We start from the raw sequence: 21019 nt of genomic DNA, 5'->3' as shown, positions 1-21019 counted from the left end.
GCTGTAGGGCCTGCCTGGGAGTCAAGCCAACACAGAGGAAAGTACAGCTTTCAGGTGGAATCCTGATGACATCTTTCAGCACCTAGATCCAGCTGTTCCTGAATCCATCCAATATACGCCCAGACTTCTGAGGCATGTGTGTACCCCCCAAATTCCCTTTTTGCTTAGGGCACTGTGAGTGGGGTTTCGTTACTTGCAACTACAGGACTCCCAACTAGTGTTCAACGTGGATGGGTCTTCTTCCCTGAACTCACTGTTGCTTCAGATAAGGATGGGTTATCTCTGATGTGAAGAGACATGCCCCTTCCCTTACCCTACTTGAGGATGGATGGACAGATTACAGAACCAGGGCTGCTGTCAGACGGGGATCAGGAGGGCAAGTCCCTGGCCTCCAAAAGCAGTCACTTCCTTTCTACCTTCTCTTGCCTTCTCTTCCTGACCACTCAAAGGCTCATCCTGGTTCTTCTGGAGGTGCTGGGGAGGGGGAGAGAATGACTCTAGGCTTAGTTCTTGCAAAGCCCCAGTGGGAACTTGGGCCACTCATCTCAGGCTGAAATGATGACTACTGTCTGATGGTCCCTTAAAAAAAACCCCAAAAACCCAAACCAACCAAATTACAACCACCACTACCCTGTTCCTCCTCTGTCCTCAGTCAAACAGCAACAGTCACTGTCGTTACTATTGCCACTTATTAAACATGCTGCATGTGGAAGGCACCTGCTTAAAAGCATTATATGCACCTCATCATTTCATCCTCACACCAACCCCATGATGCACGTCATCCCTCCCTTTCTACACTGAAGGGAACTGAGGCTCAGGGATTCTCTGATTTGCCAAGCATCTTCATGGCTGACCAGCCACGTGCCTGGGACAGTTATTTAATCTCCCCGTGCTTCAATTTTCAGGAGGATAAAACTGAATGAGGTGACATATGAAACGTTCATCATTTCTGTTATCGCTCGGACTTCACTTCTTGAAACATGAAAATGGAGCTGTGCTCTCCGGGAACCTTCCCTGATCACCAGCCCCGCTCCACCAAGCTGGTGAGAAGAGAAGCCCCTCTGCTGTAGCGAACACCACACGGCGCAAATCTCCATTTGGGTGTCTGTGAGGACGTGAGGGCGCCCCACGGTCTGTGTCCTCTCCTCTGCCGTGCCCCATCCCACGAGCTCAGGGCCTGGCCCACAGCTGGAGGAGGGTGCTGCGTGTCTATTGTGGCATGGATGAAGGCAAGAATCAATCTCAAAACGGGATGGTTCAAGCCTGCGTTCCACTTTCTGTGGACGGTGTTATTCTCATTTTCCTCTTTTAAATGTAGTTGTATTTTCTTTTTCTCCTACACTTAATATACATTACATATGTAAAAGTATTTATAATAAATCATAATAATGGAAATAAAAATTGCACCGACAATTTACCTGCCAGGCCCTGACACCAGCGGGTACTTGGGTTGGTGTGGACAAAGTGTGGTCCAGGGAGCTGCGACAAAGGCATCCCTGGGGCACTGGTTAGAAATGCATCTTCTCAGGACCCACCACCACCGAATGGGAAACTCTAGGTGGAGGTCAGGTGGTTCTGATGCGCGCTCAAGTTTGGGGGACCACCGGCTGGGCTTCAGCAGCGGCTCCGGCTACCTATCCAGTGGCGCCAGGATTCCCGGGGCGAGCCCCGCAAAAGCGCGGTCGGGGGACTCACCGAGGAGACGCAGCTGGCCTGCGGCGCCGCCGCTAACGGCGAAGAAGGCCCAGAGCGCCTGCGTGGTGTCGACGCACAGCAGGCGGTCGCGCGGGCGTCCGTTGACGCCCAGGAGCACGTCGCCGCCGGGCCGCAGAGTGAAGCTGAGCGCGTCGCCCCCGCTCGGCACGGGCCCGGCGCGCGCCACCACCCAGTACTCTTTGCGGTCGAGCAGCGCGTAGGGGTCGGTAGGCAGCTCGGCAGCCCGGAGCCCGCCCGGGTCGCATGACGTGATGCCGAAGGCCAGCGCACCGGGCGCCGCCAGCCCCGGGCGGCCCACCTCCACGAAGAGGCTCTCGCCGGGCCGCAGCGGGCGCTCGGAGAAGACAAGCGTGCGACCGCCGTCGGGCCGCGGCGCGCAGGCCACCTTGCGGTCGAGCGACAGGCTCACGTCGGGCCCTCGCGTCGCGTGGAAGCGCAGGTCGGCTTCTAGCAGCGCCGGCGACGACGAGGGCCGCGGGCGTTCGCGGGGCCCGCACGGGATGGCGGCGGCCGCGTGGTCGGCGAGCGGCGGGCCCGGGGCGCGGCCCAGCGCCAGGTGGCCCAGCTTGGCCACCACCTGGTTGTTCTCGAGCTCGTTGTTGTCGAAGTTAGCCGCGTCGTGGCTGCTGGGCGGCAGGCAGGCACTGAAGCGGGTCTGGCCGAGGCGCGCGGGCGTCAGCGTGTCGGCGAACCCGCTCTCTGCGCGGGGAGGGCAGAAGAAGGACAGTGAGGGCGCAGCCGGCCAGGAGCCCCCGCCTTGCCCTCCCCACGCCCCCACCCCGACCTGGGCCCTCCCTTTCTTTTTCTGATTCCTTCGTGAGGTTGTTTAAGATCCTTAGGTGCACAGAACTGGATTAAGCATCACCCCGAGTGCACTTGACTGTTCTTCTCTCTGGGGCGGGCAGATGAGGCCCTCCTTCCTTTTCCCTCCCCCCTTCTCTTACTCCCATCCCCCCATCCTTTCCTCTCCCTCTTTTCTGTCTTCTCGTCTTACTTTGTTTCTTTCCCCCTTCTTCCTTCCTCCCGCCCCCCTCAGAGGTTTTCATACTTTTGAAGATTTTTTTTTCTTTTAATTGGTGTGTTAGTTTCTGCTTCATAACAAAGTCAATCAGCTACACATACACATATTTAAAGGGCATTTAAAAATCGTTATTGTCCGCTTCCCCAACTAGAGCATAATAAGCTCCAAGGGAAAGAGCAAACCCTTGGGTTTGTGGCATTACTGTGTGACAGGTTATCATTTTAAGCTCCTTCTCACAGGGTCTCATTTAGTCCTCATACAACCTGTGAGGTGTGTACTGTTATCACCCACCATTTGGTAAAGAAGGAAGCTGAGGCACAAAGGGGCTAGGGAGCATGACCGAGCTTGCACAGCAATTAAGTGGCAAAGTCAGGACTCGAACCCGGGGCTCTCTGGTTCCATGCTGCCTCTGAAAGAAGGCGGGGCATGGGCCTGTCCTCCTCACTGCTGTGTCTGCAGCAGGGAGCACAGTGCCTGGGTGCTACCCCACCTTTGAATGTGTAAGGTTTCTGCAAGAAATGGCCTCATTGTATAGGACAGGAAACTAAGGGGGGTTTTTTAAAAGTCACAGTCATGAAAATATTTTTGAATAATTTTTAGTAACATGAAAAAATGCTCTTGATCTATATTAAGTAAAAAAGCAAATAAAAATAGTGTTTGTCATCCAGGTAATACAGGTCTTCATACTTTGGTGTCAATAGATTACTTGTTGACCGTCCCTATCTAGAATGTGAGTCCCTGGAGGGCCGTGTCTGTGACAGTCTGTTCACCACCAAGTTTCAGGGCTTAGCAGAGTGCTTGGCAGATAGCCTTCATTATTATGTAGTTTACTGGATGAATAAATGAATGAGGTCTCTAGCAGAGACAGACTGCCTCTCTGAATAACAAAGATATCAGGGAAAGAAAGTATTTTGAAGTTGTTTTTGTGATCAAAATTTTCTTGTTAACCAAAGCAAGTAAAGGAAGCAAGAAAAAGTGTTACTCAGACTTTTTAAACCAAACCACTCTAGCTAAGATTTTGTTACCATTCTGTAATTTTTATCATGGGGAAAAAATATTTCTTCATCTTTAGTTTTCCAAATATAAAATTAAATCATAATAACAAACATGGTTTTGCAAAAAACATGCCCTAACCCCTGGTGAGAGCCTCATATGTTACTCCCCACCCCCACTCCATACAGGGCAGAGTTTGCAAACTGGCCATCCAAGTTCTGATGCTGGCTCAGAGACCTGTCTGGTTGGCCTACTGGTGTTTGGGTTTTTTTTTTTTCTTTTTTTAAACTTTTTATTAAAAAAAACCAAACAGGGCTTCCCTGGTGGCGCAGTGGTTGAGAGTCCGCCTGCCGATGCAGGGGACACGGGTTCGTGCCCCGGTCCGGGAAGATCCCACATGCCGCGGAGCGGCTGGGCCCGTGAGCCATGGCCGCTGAGCCTGCGCGTCCGGAGCCTGTGCTCCGCAACGGGAGAGGCCACAACAGTGAGAGGCCCGCGTACGGCCAAAAAAAAAAAAAAACCACCAAACATATACAAATAGTATAATGAATGCTGTTTACCCAGATTCAACAATTACCATTCATGGCCAATCTTGTTTCACTGACGCCCCCATCAGTTCTCCCTCCTATATTATTTTGAAGCAAATCCTATACATGCCATTTTATCTCAAAAAATTTCAGTACGTCTCTCTAAAATTTAAAGACTTCCTGTCATATTGTGTGTGAGAATATGCTTTTTTCCCAGTTTCTTTGAATGAAGATCCAAATAAAGCCCACTCATTGTCACTGGCCTCTTTTAAGCTATGGTTGCCTCTTCTTTTTTCCCCTTCCAGTGGTTTGTTGAATAAATCACCCCTTGGTCTTTCAAAAAAATTTTGAACTAGTGGCCAGTACTTAAGAGTCAGGAGATTCACTTTACACTGGATTTATAGCCTCTCTTGGAAAATCAGGTCTAGTGACACAGGACCTGAATTCTCGCCTGTCACCAATGGGTTACAGCTTGTCCTTTTGCTGAGGTTGTTTGCTCTCCTTCCCCATGGCCCTGAGCTGGCCCCTTCACCCATCTCAACTACTTGCTTGGGATCTGTGGACATTTGAGTTTGTCTTGCGTTAGTGGATGCTTCCCCATAACCTGAGGGAAGAAGTAGGATTTCAGTTTGGTCCTTTTAAAAAGTATATATGTGTGCATGTGCCTGTATCTATCTGTCTATAACACTATATGTGCGTAGGAAATCAAGTTCTAGAAAGACATACAACAAAATGTTAATGGTCATTATCTCTCAGGTGGGTGAGGTTACGAGGGATTTTCTTCAGATTTTTCTGTATTTTCCAACTTTTCTACAGTAAACATATACACTGCAAAGTTTTATCATCAAAACCCCCAATATTTTGAAAAATCAAGTTTTCAATTAATATTTAACAATGGGGGGAAATGCCCGTGATATAATATTAAATGAACAGCTGAGGATACAAAACCGAATATATGATTTGATTCTAATTATGTGGGAAATGTATGCGTGGGACACAGGAAAGATATAGGAAGGAAATACATAGAAATTCGAGGGTGGTTATCTCTGGGTGGAAATTTGCTTCTTTATGGTTTTCAGATTTTCTCATTTTTCGCTAATGAACATGCATTGATTTTGTAATCAGAAAAAAAACATGAATAAAAGTAGACTAAAACAAGCACTTTTTTTGAAAAGGCATTTTAGACAAGTGGATGTTTCTGGGAGCCTCTTGGCGTAATGCATTTTCCCAGGGCTCGCTGCCCTACTACAGTCATCCTGTGAGGCCAAGCCTAAAGGCATTGGCCGTGGCTTGCCCTGGGCCTCTGCTCTTGTCAACACACTCTGCTTCTGTCCCCCACCCCCAAAGCTCTTCCTCCTGGCCCCTAACAACTCCACATAACAGCCTGTCCTTCAGTATAGCATCCTAATTGAGAGCATGGCTCGGAGATGGGTACACTTAGGTTCGAGTCTTGGCTTCAGCCCTTCTGGGCTGTGTGACTTTAGGTAAGTCACTTTACCTCTTGAAGTCTCAGCTTCCTCAGCTTAAATATCGTATATTAACACATATATGTGGAACCTAGAAAAATGGTACAGATGAACCGGTTTGCAGGGCAGACATTGAGACACAGCTGTAGAGAACAAACGTAGGGACACCAAGGAGGGGAAGGGGCGGGGGCGGGGGCGGTGGTGGTGGTGTGATGAATTGGGAGATTGGGATTGACATGTATACACTAATATATATAAAATAGATAACTAATAACCTGCTGTATAAAATTTAAAAATTAAAAAAAAAAGGAATAATGATGATACCTGCCCCCCACACTCCCACCCATGTTGTTATAGAGATTACATTAGATGCTTTTATAAAGAGTCTAGCACAGGGGTCCCAACCCCTGGGCCACGGACCCGCTATCAGTCCCCATGGCGTGTTAGGAACCGGGCCTCACAGCACGAGGTGAGCAGCGGGCAAGCGAGCGAAGCTTCATCTGTATTTACAGCCGCTCCGCATCGCTCACTAATTACCACCTGAGCTCCGCCTCCTGTCAAATCAGCGGCAGCATTAGATTCTCATAGGAGCGTGAACCCTACTGTGAACTGCGCATGCGAGGGATCTAGGAGGTGCGCTCCTTATTGAGAATCTAATGCCTGATAATCTGAGGTGGAGCCAAGGCGGTGATGCAAGTGCTGGGGAGCGGCTACAAATACACATTATCATTAGCAGAGAGGTTTGACTGCACAGAGACCATAATAAATCAATGCACTTGAATCATCCGGAAACCATCCCCCTACCACCCGGTCCGTGGAAAAATGGTCTTCCACGAAACCAGTCCCTGGTGCCAAAAAGGTTGGGGACCAGTGGTCTAGCACAGAGCATGGCAACAAAGTGCTCAAAACATGGTAATTATCATTATTCCTTAAACATCTATTAACAAAATGCATAGAGCACTTGCCACGTGCCAAGCACTGTGCTGGGCACTGGCTGAAGAGGAGAACAAGCAGGCATGGCCTCTGGGTCCATGGAGCTCTCGTTGCAGTGGGAGAGACAGATTTTAATGAAGCAACTGACAGAAAACTAACTCTTCTTCCAAACTGTGATGAGTGCCACCAAGAGCTGCCATCTCACGATGCTCTGAAAGACGGGCACATTCCAGTGGGGAACTCAGACTCTGAGAGGCAAGGTGAGTTACTCCAAGTCACACAGCCAGGAAGTGATAGAACTGGGATTCTCTGTGTGTGTCAAAGGGGCACTTGGTCAGAAGTGGGGCCTGAGAGTGGGTCAGAACAGCCCAGTCTCTGATCACGGAGCTATGACACGAAGGCTGAGGGAGTGGTGGCTGGGAGGTGGAGAGTAAGCATTTCAGGCAGAGGGAACAGCACGTGTGAAGTCTCTGAGGCGGTGAAAGCTTGGTATGTTTTTGAGGCTGGTGTTACAGAGTATGTGACAGCACTTAACCTGGGGCCTGGCACACAGTAGCCCCTTGGAAAAGCTTGGGTCTCCTTCCTTTATTATAAGGAGCTTTGTCCCTATCAGGCATTGTCCCTGAGTGAGACAGGCCCAAGATAGCAGAGTGCTGGCCTAAGCCCGACACTTCAGAATCCACCTCTCAAAGCTTCTCTATGGAGAATCAGCCAGGTGGCTACAGGCAGAAATCCAGCCACATCAAGAGGCCATCAAGGAAGCTTATCAAAACTTCCTGGCTCTAACCTGTGACTTGTCTCCAAATCCACTCCCTGGACCTGATGAAAGTATACACAACCATTTACTTGAGCACCTACCAGAAGCAACTCCATGCATTCATTACCCTTATCAATCCTTACCACTATCCCATGCGGCTCTGCAAAATGGGCACATTTCACAGTGGGAAAACACCGAAGCTTTGAGAGATGAAGTGAGTTATTCAAGGTCACACAGCCAGCGGTGACAGAAATGGGATTCCATCTCAGGCTATGCAACTCCAAAGCCGGGCTCCTATGACAAGCAACGCTGCCTCCAAAATTCAGCTGTCCTTGTTCAGCTCTTACAGCTGCCCAGCATGGGGACTCAGCCTCAGGCCAAGTGGAGTTGTGGTCCCCAGGGACCTAATATCTCTGACAGGAAGGGTCCAACAAGTACCCCCCCCACCCCACCCCCCATGATCATCCACCAAGCACCATCATGCAGCAGCAGTCCGAGGCCAGGCGCGCGGAGGCTGGAATGGCTGGGATGGGCGCCCTGACCTCCCACTCTCCCTGGGCCACCTCCAGGGCCTGCCTCTGGCCTGGGTTGGAGCTCAGTTCTTCCCTTTCTTTCTCTTCCCTGGCTCTCTCAGGTCAACTATGTCTGGGCCTGGAGGTAAAGCAGAATTTATGCCCCAAGAGAAACCATCTGTGTGTGACGATGAAAATGAAGACTGGAAGAACTGGAGACAGAGGGGACCATCCATCAGTCACTTCAATGTCTCAGAAGGACTGTTTTGGGCCGTGTCCTGGAGGCAGAAGTGACAGGACACGCTGACAGAATGATTGCCGGGGGAGGAAAAGAGGAGTCCAGCATGACCCCAGAGGTTTTGGCTGAGGCACTACGTGGGTGGTGCCATCCACAGACAACAGGGATGGCTGTGTGAACGTGTTCCATGTGGGAAGCCTCTCGGACGCCAGAAGGAGATGTGAGTAGGCGGAGGGAACTCTGGAGTTCAGGGGAGGTGTCAGGGCTGGGAATATGGATTTGGGAGCCAACAGCTTAGAGATGGGACTCAAGGCCCAGCGACAGGCTCATATCATCTGGAGAAAGAGGGTAGATGAGAGAAATGGCCTTGCCTCATTTGTTTGTTAAATTCTACAGTTGTTTAGGCACTTTTCTACATGCATGTTGTATTATATGATTTACAAGTAAGAAGGGGGGCTTCCCTGGTGGCGCAGTGGTTAAGAATCCACCTGCCAATGCAGGGAACACGGATTCGAGCCCTGGTCTGGGACGATCCCACATGCCCTGGAGCAACTAAGCCCGTGCGCCACAACTACTGAGCCTGCTCTCTAGAGCCCGTGAGCCACAACTACTAAGCCCACGTGCCACAACTACTGAAGTCCACGCGTCTGGAGCCCGTGCTCCGCAACAAGAGAAGCCACGACAATGGGAGGTCTGTGCACCACAACGAAGAGTAGCCCCCGCTCGCCACAGCTAGAGAAAGCCCACGTGCAGCAATGAAGACCAACACAGGCAAATATAAAAACACATAAATAAATAAATTTATTTTAAAAAAAGTAAGAAGGAAAGAGAATAAAGAGGGCCTAGGATAGAATCCTGGGGCTCTCAGCATATGGAGACAGGCAGGGGAGGAGCCAGCAAGCGGGCCAAGGAGGAGAGGCTCAGGAGGTAGGAGGAAAAGCAGGAGCTTTGGAGGCCTGGAGCCACGAGCAGGTCAGAGAGGCGGGGAGAGCTGTCCTGTGGCAGCGGGGAGAGGCCTGGTGAGAGGATGGAGACGACAGCTCTGGATCTGGCAGCGCGAGGCTGAAGGGTGAGCTTGTAGGCTGAAGTCCAGTGAAGCGGTGCGGACGGCTCTATTGCAGCCAGGTTTCAGCCATTGGGGAGGAGTCTGATAAAACTGGAGCGAGTAGGGGCTTCCCTGGTGGCGCAGTGGCTGAGAGTCTGCCTGCCGATGCAGGGGACACGGGTTTGTGCCCCGGTCCGGGAGGATCCCACATGCCGCGGAGCGGCTGGGCTCGTGAGCCATGGCCGCTGAGCCTGCGCGTCCGGAGCCTGTGCTCCGCAACGGGAGAGACCACAACAGTGAGAGGCCCGCGTACCGCAAAAAAAAAAAAAAAAAAAAAATTGGAGTGAGAAGGGTTTCTGCTGGTCCATGAGCACTGGCCACCCCGTGTATTACTGCCACAGCTGGGAACAACTTTCTTCAGCACACCTGGTGGTGCCCTAAGCCAGGAGAAGACGAAGTTGAAGGGCTAAAACTCTCACTGGCCGAGATACTGGGGCATCACGGTGAGTCCTGCCAGACTGGGTCATTGATGACTACGTGGGTAACTAGTAGCGACCAAATGTTGAACCTCCTCAGTATCCGTATATTCCTGCACACATTACAAAGCCTAAGGAATATAAGCAGTTGTTTTTGGTTTAACTTCAAGAGAAAGCCTTGTTTGCAGAACCTAAAAATTACAAGCTGGTAGCTGCTCCATTGTTTGAATTGACGATGCACCAGGCTACGGATCCACCATTTCTTGTCTCCCTCAGCTTCTGAGCAGGTTCCATTTTACCTACAACTGCAATCCTGTGCCAGTGCAGAGGTAGAAGAAGCTGTCTCTGGGAGTACAGCTATATGCAGTGTAGAATAAACATGGTAGAAAATGTGCTTTGGGTATATCTCTCCCCCAGTCCTTAAATTGCCAACTATACTTTCTGTTGTTTGAATAGTAAATAATATGAAGAACCAGAGGGTGGTGTAAACAAATGTGATAATGTTTCATTTCCTTTGGGGCCTACTCATACTTTTTTGTATAATGTTAAAGAGAATTGATTTCTTTCTATTTGTGTTTTCTTTTTAATTTCATATTAAAAACTTTTTAAATCAAAAAACATTTCACGGTGGCACACTGGTTAAGAATCCACCTGCCAATGTAGGGGACATGGGTTCGAGCCCTGGTCTGGGAAGATCCCACATGCCGCGGAGCAACTAAGCCTGTGCGCCACAACTACTGAGCCTGTGCTCTAGAGCCCGTGAGCCACAACTACTGAGCCCACGTGCCACAACTACTGAAGCCCGCGTTCCTAGAGCCCGTACTCTGCCACGAGAGAAGCCACCCAATGAGAAGCCCACGCACCGCAACAAAGAGTAGCCCCCGCTTGCTGCAACTAGAGAAAGCTGGTGTGCAGCAACGAAGACCCAACACAGCCAAAAATAAATAAATAAAATAAATTAATTAAAAAAAAATTTAAAAAATATTAAAAAAAATTTCACTGGGATGAGCTGAAGAAGGAAATGGGAGGGGGTGGTATAGACAACACCTTTGAGAAAGTTTCTCTCTGAAGGAGAGCAGAGAAATGGTAGTAGCCTGTGGAAGAGATTGTCAAGGGCAGTTTCTTTTAAAGATGGGTGCTACCAGAACCCTTGTGTGTGCTCATGGGGATGATTCAGTGGAGAGGGAAAGAGAGGCTAGAGAAAGGGACAAATGACAGGAGAATGTCCCTGAACAGGCAGAGGGGACAGGAGCAGAACTCCTTCTACCATGGCCACAAGAGGGCAGGCGGAAAGGCAGGGGTGTTGGGATGGAGAAGAGAAGGTGAGGATGTTGGGCACTGAGCCAGGGCTTTTCCAGATGCCTCCCTGCTGCCAACCAGAGAAGACTGGACCAGGGCAGACAGACCTCGGCTGGTCCCTGGCCAGTACGGTTTGTGACCTCAGCTTCCTTCTGCAATGTGGGGAGTTTCACACCTTCCTCACAGGCCCATGGGGAGGGAGGCAGATCTGTGGAAGGAATAACCACATGCCTGGTGCCATGCCTGGTGCCATGCCCGGCACAGAGTGGGCCTTTAGGGGCCCCTAGTAGGACGTGGCCGCAGAGTGGAGCTCTCACTCCTGACTGGGAAAGGATAAGCCTTCGGGGTACCCTACCAGGCAAATGCCTTACTGTGGGGCTGGGAGCTGGGCGCTGATCTGGGCTGTTTGTAAAGAAAACACTAACTGCAAACACGGATTACCCTCTGCTGCTCCCCACTGGGGCTCCGGATGAAGCCAGCTGAAACCACTCCTCCCCACCTGATGTGGGTGCTCACAGGTCCCACACCAAGGCACCTCTCGGGTCCTGGACCAAAGTCCCTTGCCCACCACAGCCAGGGATCGGCTGGGTGACCTCAGGCAAATCCCTGCCCCTCTCTGGGCCTCTGTTTCCTTATCTGCAGCATGGAGAGGTGCACTCAGACCTGCAGGCTCTGATTTCAATCTACAACTTCAAGTCTTTGTCAAACAGTTTGTTCATACCACTAGTGAACAAATACTGGCTCTAGAACCACCAACTGTTAGGTGACCTTGGCCAAGTTATCCATCCATGCTGGGTCTGCCGATGGGGATGATACTATTTCCTATCTCACAGGGTTCTTGTGACGACTAGAAGACATCACCCAGGTAAAGCCCTCAGCGTGGTGCCTGGCACAGAGTAGGTCCAATAAATTAACGAAAGGGCTCAAGGCTTTCAAGGGGGGTTAATGACTCCCTTATGAGGCCTTTGGAGAGCCACTGTTGCTGGCTATCTGGCACCCAATCCCCGCTTCTTCTGGTCTCAGCACCCAACTATTCTTTTGAGGGAACTCCCCCTGCCCCATTTCCACTCATTGCCTTGAGGAGGGAGTCTTAACTTGGCCAGTCACTCTATCCCATCCCTCTGGCCATGGAGATCAATGAGGTTAGATCTTGAGATTTTAGCTAGACCTTGTGGGAAAGCAGCTCTCCTGCTAGTTCGTGGGACATGGGACTGGAGCTGCTGGTGGCCTTGCCCCCAACCCAAAGGGAGAGCCTGGTGGAGGATGACACCAACAAAGACTACAGCTGAGCAAGAAATAAAGGCAGGCCAATATTCTGGATGCTATTTCTTGGGCCTCTGCATCAAGCCAGTCTAACAGGGAGCTGTTCCCTGGAACTTTCAGTCACGGAAGACATTAATTCCACCCCTCCCACCTTTTTTTTTTTGCTTGAGTGAGATTGAACTGGTTTCTGTCACTTGCAACCAAAGGTTTCTGACAGCATAGCCTGCAATGCCATGGCCTTGGGCTGGCGTTCCATGTTCAGTCTGACCAGCCTTCTACCGCTTGGCAGAGGGAGGATAATGAGGCCATGACACTGACCACTCCTGAGCTGCCTGGAAGAGGGACAGGGCTGCCTCAGGACAGCATGGGGCCTGCATTCCAGAGCTCTGGAAAAGGGCTTCCTTGGAGAAAAAGGAGCCAGGAGAGGTGTGCACGACCTGGCTGAACCTTCTTCTCCTGGGTCCAAGAACTACTAAAATCAGCAGAAAGTAACTTGTCTTTGGCCCAGAGGAGCATCCAGAGAAATCAAGGCTCTCAGGATGGACCACTCCAGGCCCCAGTAAGCCCATCCTGGTTGATGCCCCTGAGAACAGTAAACTAGCAGCCACAGGGCAGCCCTGTGGGAGAATGTATCCAGCAATGCAGTTTGCATGGGGGCAACCCAGGTGTCCATCAAAGCGGGAGGCCATTAGAGAATAAGGAAGCAGAGAGACAGATACAGATAAATCTTAAAATGGGGCAAGTGAAAAAAGAAAAACAGAATAAGATCCTTAGCACAATACCATCTACCTAGGCATACAAAACAGCTCTACATATTTTTAAAAGATACACACGCCCAAGGGCTGCCAAACATCAGAGTGATGCTTATCTGGGCAGGGGAAGGCGTGAATGGGAGTGGGGACTGGAGATGAAGCAGAAAAGTCAAAACAAGAGAAGGGGCTTGTGTGATGATACCATGCCCTGAACTGAGAGGTCTGAAGAGCTCAGCTTGGTACTAGGCAGGGAGGAGGGACGGGTACCCATGCAAAGAGGACCACTGTGATCACAATCCTGGCTGCACCCTGGGATCACCCGAGGAGCCTTTAAGAAATCTGAATGCCTGGGAGCCACCCCCCACCCCACCCCCACCTCCCTGAGGTTCTGATCTAATTGGTCTGGGTGCAACCTGGGAAGTGGGGTTTTCAGAGCCCCCCAGGTGACATCAATGTGCAGCCAAGGCTGAGAACCACGGAACTAAAGTGTTCTAATCCTGGCTCTGCCACTCACAAGCAAGTCACTTCCCTTCTCCAAGCCCTGGATTCTTTATCTAAAAGGGGCTAAGTTGCCCTATCTTGAGGAAAGACTGAATGTCACAAGAGGGGGCACCTGAGGGTCTGGCCACAGAGAAGCAGTGCTCTCTGCTGCAGCTGGACCCCGCTGCAGGAGGAATGCTGGGCTGAAAGCACAATTTCTTCAGGTAAGAGAAATAGGCAAGGCCTACGAATCTCTTTTTGTTTCTGAGACTTAATTTTGGCTCAAGTTCCAGGGCAAATACAGTGCACCCCTGGCCCACCAGATGGGGAGGACACTTCCCAGGTGAGGGTTGCCAGATAAAATATAGGATGCCATGTTACATTTGAATTTCAGATAAACAACAAATTCTTCTCTACCCAATATTCTGTAATAACCTATATGGGAAAAGAATCTGAAAAAGAATGGATATATGTATAAATGAATCATTTTGCCTTACACCTGAAACTAACACAACATTGTAAATCAACTATACTCCAATATAAAATCAAAATTAAAAAAAGAAAACAAATTCTTTTATAACTATGTCACAAATATTGCATGGGGTATACTTGTACTAAAGAAATTATTCATCATTTTTCTGAAAATTCAAATGTAACCGGGCATCCTAAACTTGACAACCTTACCCAGATGCTGCTTTAGCTTGGTGTTGAGGGTCTATCCAGTGTGGTCTGAGAGAGGTGAGGGAGGGATGAGGGGTCCCTATTCTGGAGTTTCACAGCTGAGACTCTCTAAGGGAACTATGTTACCCCCTTGTTCCTAGTGAGGAAAAGGAAGCCAGAGGAATTTGCATGACACTAACATCAGTTGCCTTTTACTTATCCACTTGGTACTGTGGACACCACCCTCAGAAGCCCAGTTCTTCCAGGAACTGGGAGGGAGGGGCCCCCTTTATGGTGGGATTTCTTTGGTTCTCATGTTGTGCCGGCAACAGCAGAGTATCTATTACCCAGGCTCAAACCGTACAAAAGCATGACTGTTTCGCTTTCTTCTTATCTTTATTATAACTTTTTTTTCTGATTATAAATCATTGTTGATAACTTGGGGGGAAAAAAAGAAAAAAAAAACATCCATAACCCCTTTACCCCGATGCAACCAATGTCAATTTCCTCTTTCCCTGGAAAGGAAACATTTATTGAGCCTTGATCACATGTCAGTAACTTCTCCATTATCTCATATAACCTTTAGAAAGAAAAATAACTTTATTGCCCATTCTGATTATAAAAGGTTTTTTTACATATATATTAAAAAAGATAACTCATAGAGGTAATAAAGAAAGAAGTGAAATTCACCTATGATCCCATCACCGAGAGATAGCATTCCTTCTAAATCTCATTTCCGCATCTGCATGTAATTGTGAACATTGCCCCATGGCACCTGTGCTAGGTGCTCCCTGTCAGCCAGCTCACTGCAGGCACTACTGTCAGAGAAGGAAACAAACTCATGCCTGCCACCTGCCACTGATGTTCCAGTGGGTCCTCTCCTTCCCTCCAAGGGGCATGGGATGCTGGAGGGGCTCAATAAAGGCTTGTTAAATGAGCAAATGAACATGGGCAAGAGTCCGTGACTCCTCACAGGCTTGTTCAGTCTCATTAAGTCATCAGAGGCTACTTCCAATTTGTATTTTTTAAAAATCCGAATCCACTTGCACTGATTATGGAGTGGCTGTGATTTCTCGGCTGCTACCCTGAGACATGGGCTATCTGAGGGAGCAGGTGAATGAGGCCTGATTGTTTTCCTGCTCTATGGGAATAAAGAGCTCCAAAAAAGAGCGACAGGACATCTAGAGGAGGTTTTAGAAACCTACATTTCCTGGAGGTGAAATACCAAAATCTTCCATGGAAAAGAGTGTGGGGCAACACAGTTAAAATGCCCAAGTAAGGCCTCAGCTTGGAGGGTGGGTAGCTCTTCATAATTTGGTCTGCCTAAACCTGGATTTCAGACATGTGCTTCAGCCCCCATGCAAACGGGCAGAGATTCTTATACTTCTTAGCTGTTATTTCTTGAGTGCCTTCTATGGGCCAGGTGCTGTGCTGCATCGCTTTCATACACCATCTCATGTTCCCCTGCCCGACAATCCCACGAGGTGGGTGCTATCATGAACTCAATTTACAGATGAAGAAACTGAGGCACAGAGAGGGTTCGGTCACCTGGCTAAGGCCACATAGCTGGCAAGTGGAGAGCCAGGTGTGGAGTAGAGATCCGTGTGACTCCCAACCCTCTGCTCCTAACTGCTCAGAAATCCTGCTGCCTTTCTTCTCCTGGAGATTTGGGGAGGCTGAACGCATACATCTCCCTTCCCTGCCCAGCGGTGGTGTGGGTGGTGGTAGGCAAGGAGCCCGGGGCCAGAGTTTTCCCTCAAGATGCAGGGCTGAAAGACCAGAAACAGCCCAAACATTCAGATATACAAACTGTGGTGCATCCATATCATGGAATCCTACTGCACAATAAAAAAGGAACAAACTTCTGATACACCATCCACATGGATGAATCTCAAAGACCCTGTGCTGAGATTAAGAAGCCAGACACAAATGCATATACTGTATGATTCCATGCATGTAAAGTTCAAGAAGAGGCACAATAATCTATAGTGAAAAATCGGAAGAGTGGCTGCCCCGGAAGAGAGGGCGGCTGCCTCCGAAGGGGCAGGCAGGAACTTTCTTGGCTTATGGACGGGTGTATAAATATGTCAAAACTCAAACTTTAGATCTGTGCGTTCACTGCAGGTAAATCACATATAGGGCCGTGTCCCCTGAGAAACTTGCTCTCCTTTTGCTTCCCCAGAAATGGAGGCTGGGTTGGCTCAGGTGCCACCTGAGCACCTTCAAGAGCTAATGTCACAAACAGAAAGCAGGTCAATGGTTGCCAGGTGCTGGGGGGAGGGAAGGATGGGGAGGGACAGCCCAGTGGGTATGGATTTCCCTTTGGAGTGATGAAAATGTCTTGGAACCAAATACAGGTGATGGTTGCCAACTGAATGCCACCGAACTGTACACTTTAAAACGGCACTTTTGTGTCATGTGACCTTTACCTCAATTTTTTTTAAAGTTTAAAGAGAGAGAGAGAGAAATAAGGTCTTAAGAGCAGCAGACTTGTAGCCCCATGAGTTCTCACCACCTCCTCTGTTACAGCCAGAGCCACACTTACCTGCCTGCTTCCCCAGTGGACCTTGAGCCCTTTAACCGTGGGCCTTGATTCGATACATATTGCCGACTGCCTGGGCAGTGTAAATACTAGAAGACTAGGTCATATGTTTGACTGCTGTACCAGTAAATGGATTGTGAGTGAATGAATGAGCAAATGAATAAACACGTGTGAGTGAGTGGATATATGAATGAGTGAATGAATGAGCGAGCAAAAGAACAAATACTTGCATGAATGAGTGTGTGAGCAAGTGAACAAGGGAGTGAAGGAATGAGCACAGGAATGGATGAAAGAATGAGTGAGTGAATGAGCACGGAACTGAACGAAGGAGCAAGTGAATGAACCTGGGCCAGACCATGGACTCTGGACCACACCCGTGTGGGTTCCAATCCTGGCTTTGCAATGCAAGTCATTTAACCACTGCATGCCTCAGTCTTCTCATCGGTAAAACGGGGGTGGTAGGTTTTCGCCAGAAAGAAATGAGTTGAAATGTGTCAACTGCTTAGAAGACGCCTGGCAAAGTGAGCCCTCGGTACTCGTGAATGTTACAGAAATACACATCCATGCGCGCGGGGACCCGCTGCCTGGTCCAGGCGGCGCCGCCCTATCCCCCTGCCAGCGGGAGCCGCGACCTACCGAGGAGCTGCACCTCGTCGGTGATGCCGTAGACGTCGATGAGCGCCCAGAGAGGGCCGCTCACGGCCACACCGCAGTGGAAGAGCACGGGCTCACCGTCGTTGACGCTGTAGAAGACACGGCCGTGGCGGTCCGCCCAGTAGGCCAGCACAGTGTCGCGCAGCGCCAGGTTCTCGGGCAGCGCCTTGGCCCAGTAGCCGGGCCGCGTGACCAGGTCGGGACAGGCATACTTGGGGATGTCCTGGGCGCTCATGAGCGACGGGTCGTGCGCCGTGAAGCCGAAGCGCAGCGCCCCGCTCCAGCCCGGGCGCACGGCCACCAGGCGCAGCCGCACCTGCTCGTATAGCCGGATGGGCCGCTGCGTGAACGTGACCCCGTTGCAGAAGCTGTTGCGCCGCGTGGCCCGGCGCGAGTGGCCGTCCAGCCGCACGTTCTTGCCCTTGGCCTGTGCATGGAAGCGCGGCGCTTCGCCCAGGACCGGTCGCCGCTCCGGGCCGGGGCCGCAGCAAGGCCGGGTGGCCAGGAGGCGCGCGGGCGGGCTCGAGTCTGCGGGAAGACACAGACAGGAGGGTTAGGCGCCCTCACAAACTGTTAGGCCCCTCTGAAACTGTTCAGAGCTGTTTCACTCCCAGATAGGCCAACACCAATGAGCTGGTCACAAGAGCCAGGTTGGGGTCAACTGACTTCTCCATTCCCATCAAATCCCTCCACATCTAGAGGCTTCCTCCAAAAGCCACTGCTGGGCTGCAAAGTCCCTCTAAAGGGAAGAGCGGCCTTGGATTCTTGGGGAGTAGTGGGGAGTCTTTGGTTGCTTTTCTCTGTGTAATTTTTATTAAAAAGCAAGGCAATTTGGGCACACTCTTGGGATCCCCAGCGCATCCTGGAATCTCAGCTCTCTGGCACTTCCTGGCTGTGTGATATGCAGGAGATCCTATCACTTCTCTAGCCTGTTTCCCTGCCTGTAAAATGGGGACATTGCTTAACTCACACAGCTGCTAGATGAACATGTGGATGAAGTTCCTAGAATACTGCCTCGCACAGAGCATGTGGTTAATAAGCAACTAATAACATGATCATAATACTGAGGTTCCAAAGGACACCCAAGCCAGGATTCTGACTTCCCTTCCCCTTTACCCACAGAAGAGGAAGGCATTCCTTATAAGCAAGTCTGGCTTTTCTAGAACATACACCTTTCATAATTCATTTCTATGGGAATTTTGCCCCAAAGGACCTGGAGAATCTTGGGATAGTCTCCTTTCAAAGGATCTGGACGCTGGCCACAAACCCAGGTGGCCCCGTCTGGAGGTGGGGGCATCATCCTTCCCACCTTCCCTCCTCCATCCCTGGTTACTTACCATGCGTTTCCTCATTTAATCCTTATAATAACCGTATGAGGTAAGGACTACCATTATCTCCTTCATGCAGATGAAGACATGGTGTTTCAGAGAGGTTGATTTATTTGCCTGAAGTCACACAGCTGGCTTCACTAAAGGCAGAGCTTCAATTGAAGCCATGTTTGTGTGACCTCTGTCCTGCCTTTTTAGCCATTTTACCTTATTCTCTCTGCTGTTTAGGAATCAACACAGGATGGACAGAAGGGCTGGGCTGTAGACCCCTGACATAGGAGAGGGATGCAGAGGCCACCTGTTGATTCCTTGTACCCCTAGGCAGGCCTGCTAGGCATTGAACTGGTGGACGAGGGCAGCAGGCAAAATGCTCACTCCATTATCCATCCATCCATCCATCCATCCTTCCATCCATCCATCCATACATACATCCATCCATACATATATCCATACATCCATACATCCTTCTATCTACCTATCCATCCATCCAACCATCCATCCATCCATCCATCCATACATCCATACATATATCCATACATCCATACATCCTTCCATCTACCTATCCATTCCATCCAACCATCCATCCATCCATGCATCCATCTATCCATTCATCCATCCATCTGTCCATCATCCATCCATGCATCCACCCATCCATCTTTTCTGCAGATGCATCTGCTGGTGTGAAGCACTGAGGGAGCACAGGTGATGATACAATCCTGCCCTTGTGGAGATCTGAGTCTCTCCGTGGAAGAGAAGACACACAGATGAATAGACATGAACATTAGGGACCAATAATAACAATAGAGACCACATTAGGCATTGGCATTGGGGGGCTATTAGGCCCAGAGGAGACCCCAGACTCAGCCAGGGGCCGGAGGGCAGGGGGTGATGTCCACAGAGCCAGGTCTTAAGGGAGTATACATTCCAGGCAGAGGGAACACTAGGGGCAGAGGTGGGGGAAGCTGGACTTGGAGGGGAGGGTAAGTACTACGGTAGGTGTGACAGAGGGTATCTGAGGTTGGGCAACGACTGCTTTGCAGGGGTGAGGGGTGAGGGTGCCATCGCATCATAGGGACCAAACAGGAAGGCCCTGAACGCCAGCCTGGGAGGCTCAGAGTGCACACCATGGGGACAGGGAGCCACTAGGGCCCTCCAGTGGAGCAGGCCGGCACTGCCTGTTAGGAAGGGCCCCTAAGGCAGAGAGGAGGGTGGACACAGAGCCAGGCTGTGGGCCATCTCCGGAACCACAAGGATAAGAGTAAGGGACCACTGGACAGCAATACCAGCAGGACAAAAATCAGACGAGGGGGGGAAATACTGCTCGGGTGTAAACCATCCAGAGAGGCCGCCCAGGACAGCAGAGCCTGCGTTCTCCACGCACGCTGTGGCCTTGTACCAGCCACCCAACCGTGGGCGGCAGTTTCCTCCTGTGTCTAACAGGCCGGATTCTCTCCAAGGTCCCCGCCGCTGGCAAACTCTCCAGGAAACATTAAATAGGACTAGAGATCAAAAGCACCAAAGACCACAAGCCACCCTTATTTGATTATTTTTATCTCAGCTCCCATCACTGTTGTTTTTCCAACCTTACCTCTCTCAATCAGAGACTTTCTTTACAAAACTGGCTTGGGAATCCTAAGCAGCTGCTCCTTCAGAGTGGCCTGGCGATTTCAATGGATGCTGGGGTGTGGAGAGATACTGCTTTGTTACTACAAGGGGATGTTTCCTGCTAAACCAGCTATATGTTAGGATAAAAGGCAGCCAAGTAACCAGCGAAGTTTACATATTTGTTTAATTTTGATTATATGATCCAACTTCCTTCAGGGAATGAGAGATAAACACTACTTTTCCCTCCTCTGAGGCCAGAGTCCTTATGTGAGATAAAGAAAACCAGAGTGAAAAAGTCTCTAAGAGGATGTGTTATTTACACAAATTGAAAATGCTCAAAATGAAAGAACAAAAAGCTATCTGCAAATTGTACACCAGCATCTGCTTTTAGCTCAGCTCAGGGAAAGCAGCTTCTACATGAAACAGAAAACTGTGGCCATGGACCCCACGGGGCCTCAGAGAACATCCTAGTTCAGGGATGTCAATGGAAAACCTGAACTTTGTCATTTAAATTACAGCAATAAACACTACAGCCATATTAGAGAAAGTTTGGGAAGAAGGAGAAAGTTTCCCCTCTTCTCCCCACATTCACACCTTAGCTCACATTGCATTTTTCATCTTCCCTGCCTGGCCCTTATCCACGGAAGAACCATGGCTGTGCCCTCACTAGGCGCCATGTCTTGGGCCAGATTTTTTTTTTTTTTTTTTTTTTTTTTTGCGGTACGCAGGCCTCTCACTGCTGTGGCCTCTCC

At 50.0% G+C, this 21019-nt stretch overlaps 1 protein-coding gene across 3 annotated transcripts in view; it reads right to left on the bottom strand.

Annotated features, from left to right (window-relative positions):
- The window catches only part of NEURL1B (neuralized E3 ubiquitin protein ligase 1B), a gene marked incomplete at both ends in the record, with an annotated part of 37662 nt that overhangs the window by 1135 nt on the left and 15508 nt on the right, over window positions 1-21019 (bottom strand). Inside the window, 2 exons of one of the 3 annotated variants that reach the window (XM_079702598.1) lie at window positions 1696-2415; window positions 17317-17862. In XM_079702598.1, the coding sequence (XP_079558724.1) occupies window positions 1696-2415; window positions 17317-17862 (1266 nt within the window). The remainder of the gene's footprint in view (window positions 1-1695; window positions 2416-17316; window positions 17863-21019) is intronic. The other 2 variants (XM_079702600.1, XM_079702599.1) reach the window with 2 other exon arrangements.

The sequence above is a fragment of the Hyperoodon ampullatus genome (genome assembly GCF_949752795.1).
Source record: "Hyperoodon ampullatus genome assembly, chromosome: 4".
In the NCBI taxonomy this organism is placed as follows: Eukaryota; Metazoa; Chordata; class Mammalia; order Artiodactyla; family Ziphiidae; genus Hyperoodon; species Hyperoodon ampullatus.
This window is presented reverse-complemented; position numbering and strand designations above follow the sequence as displayed.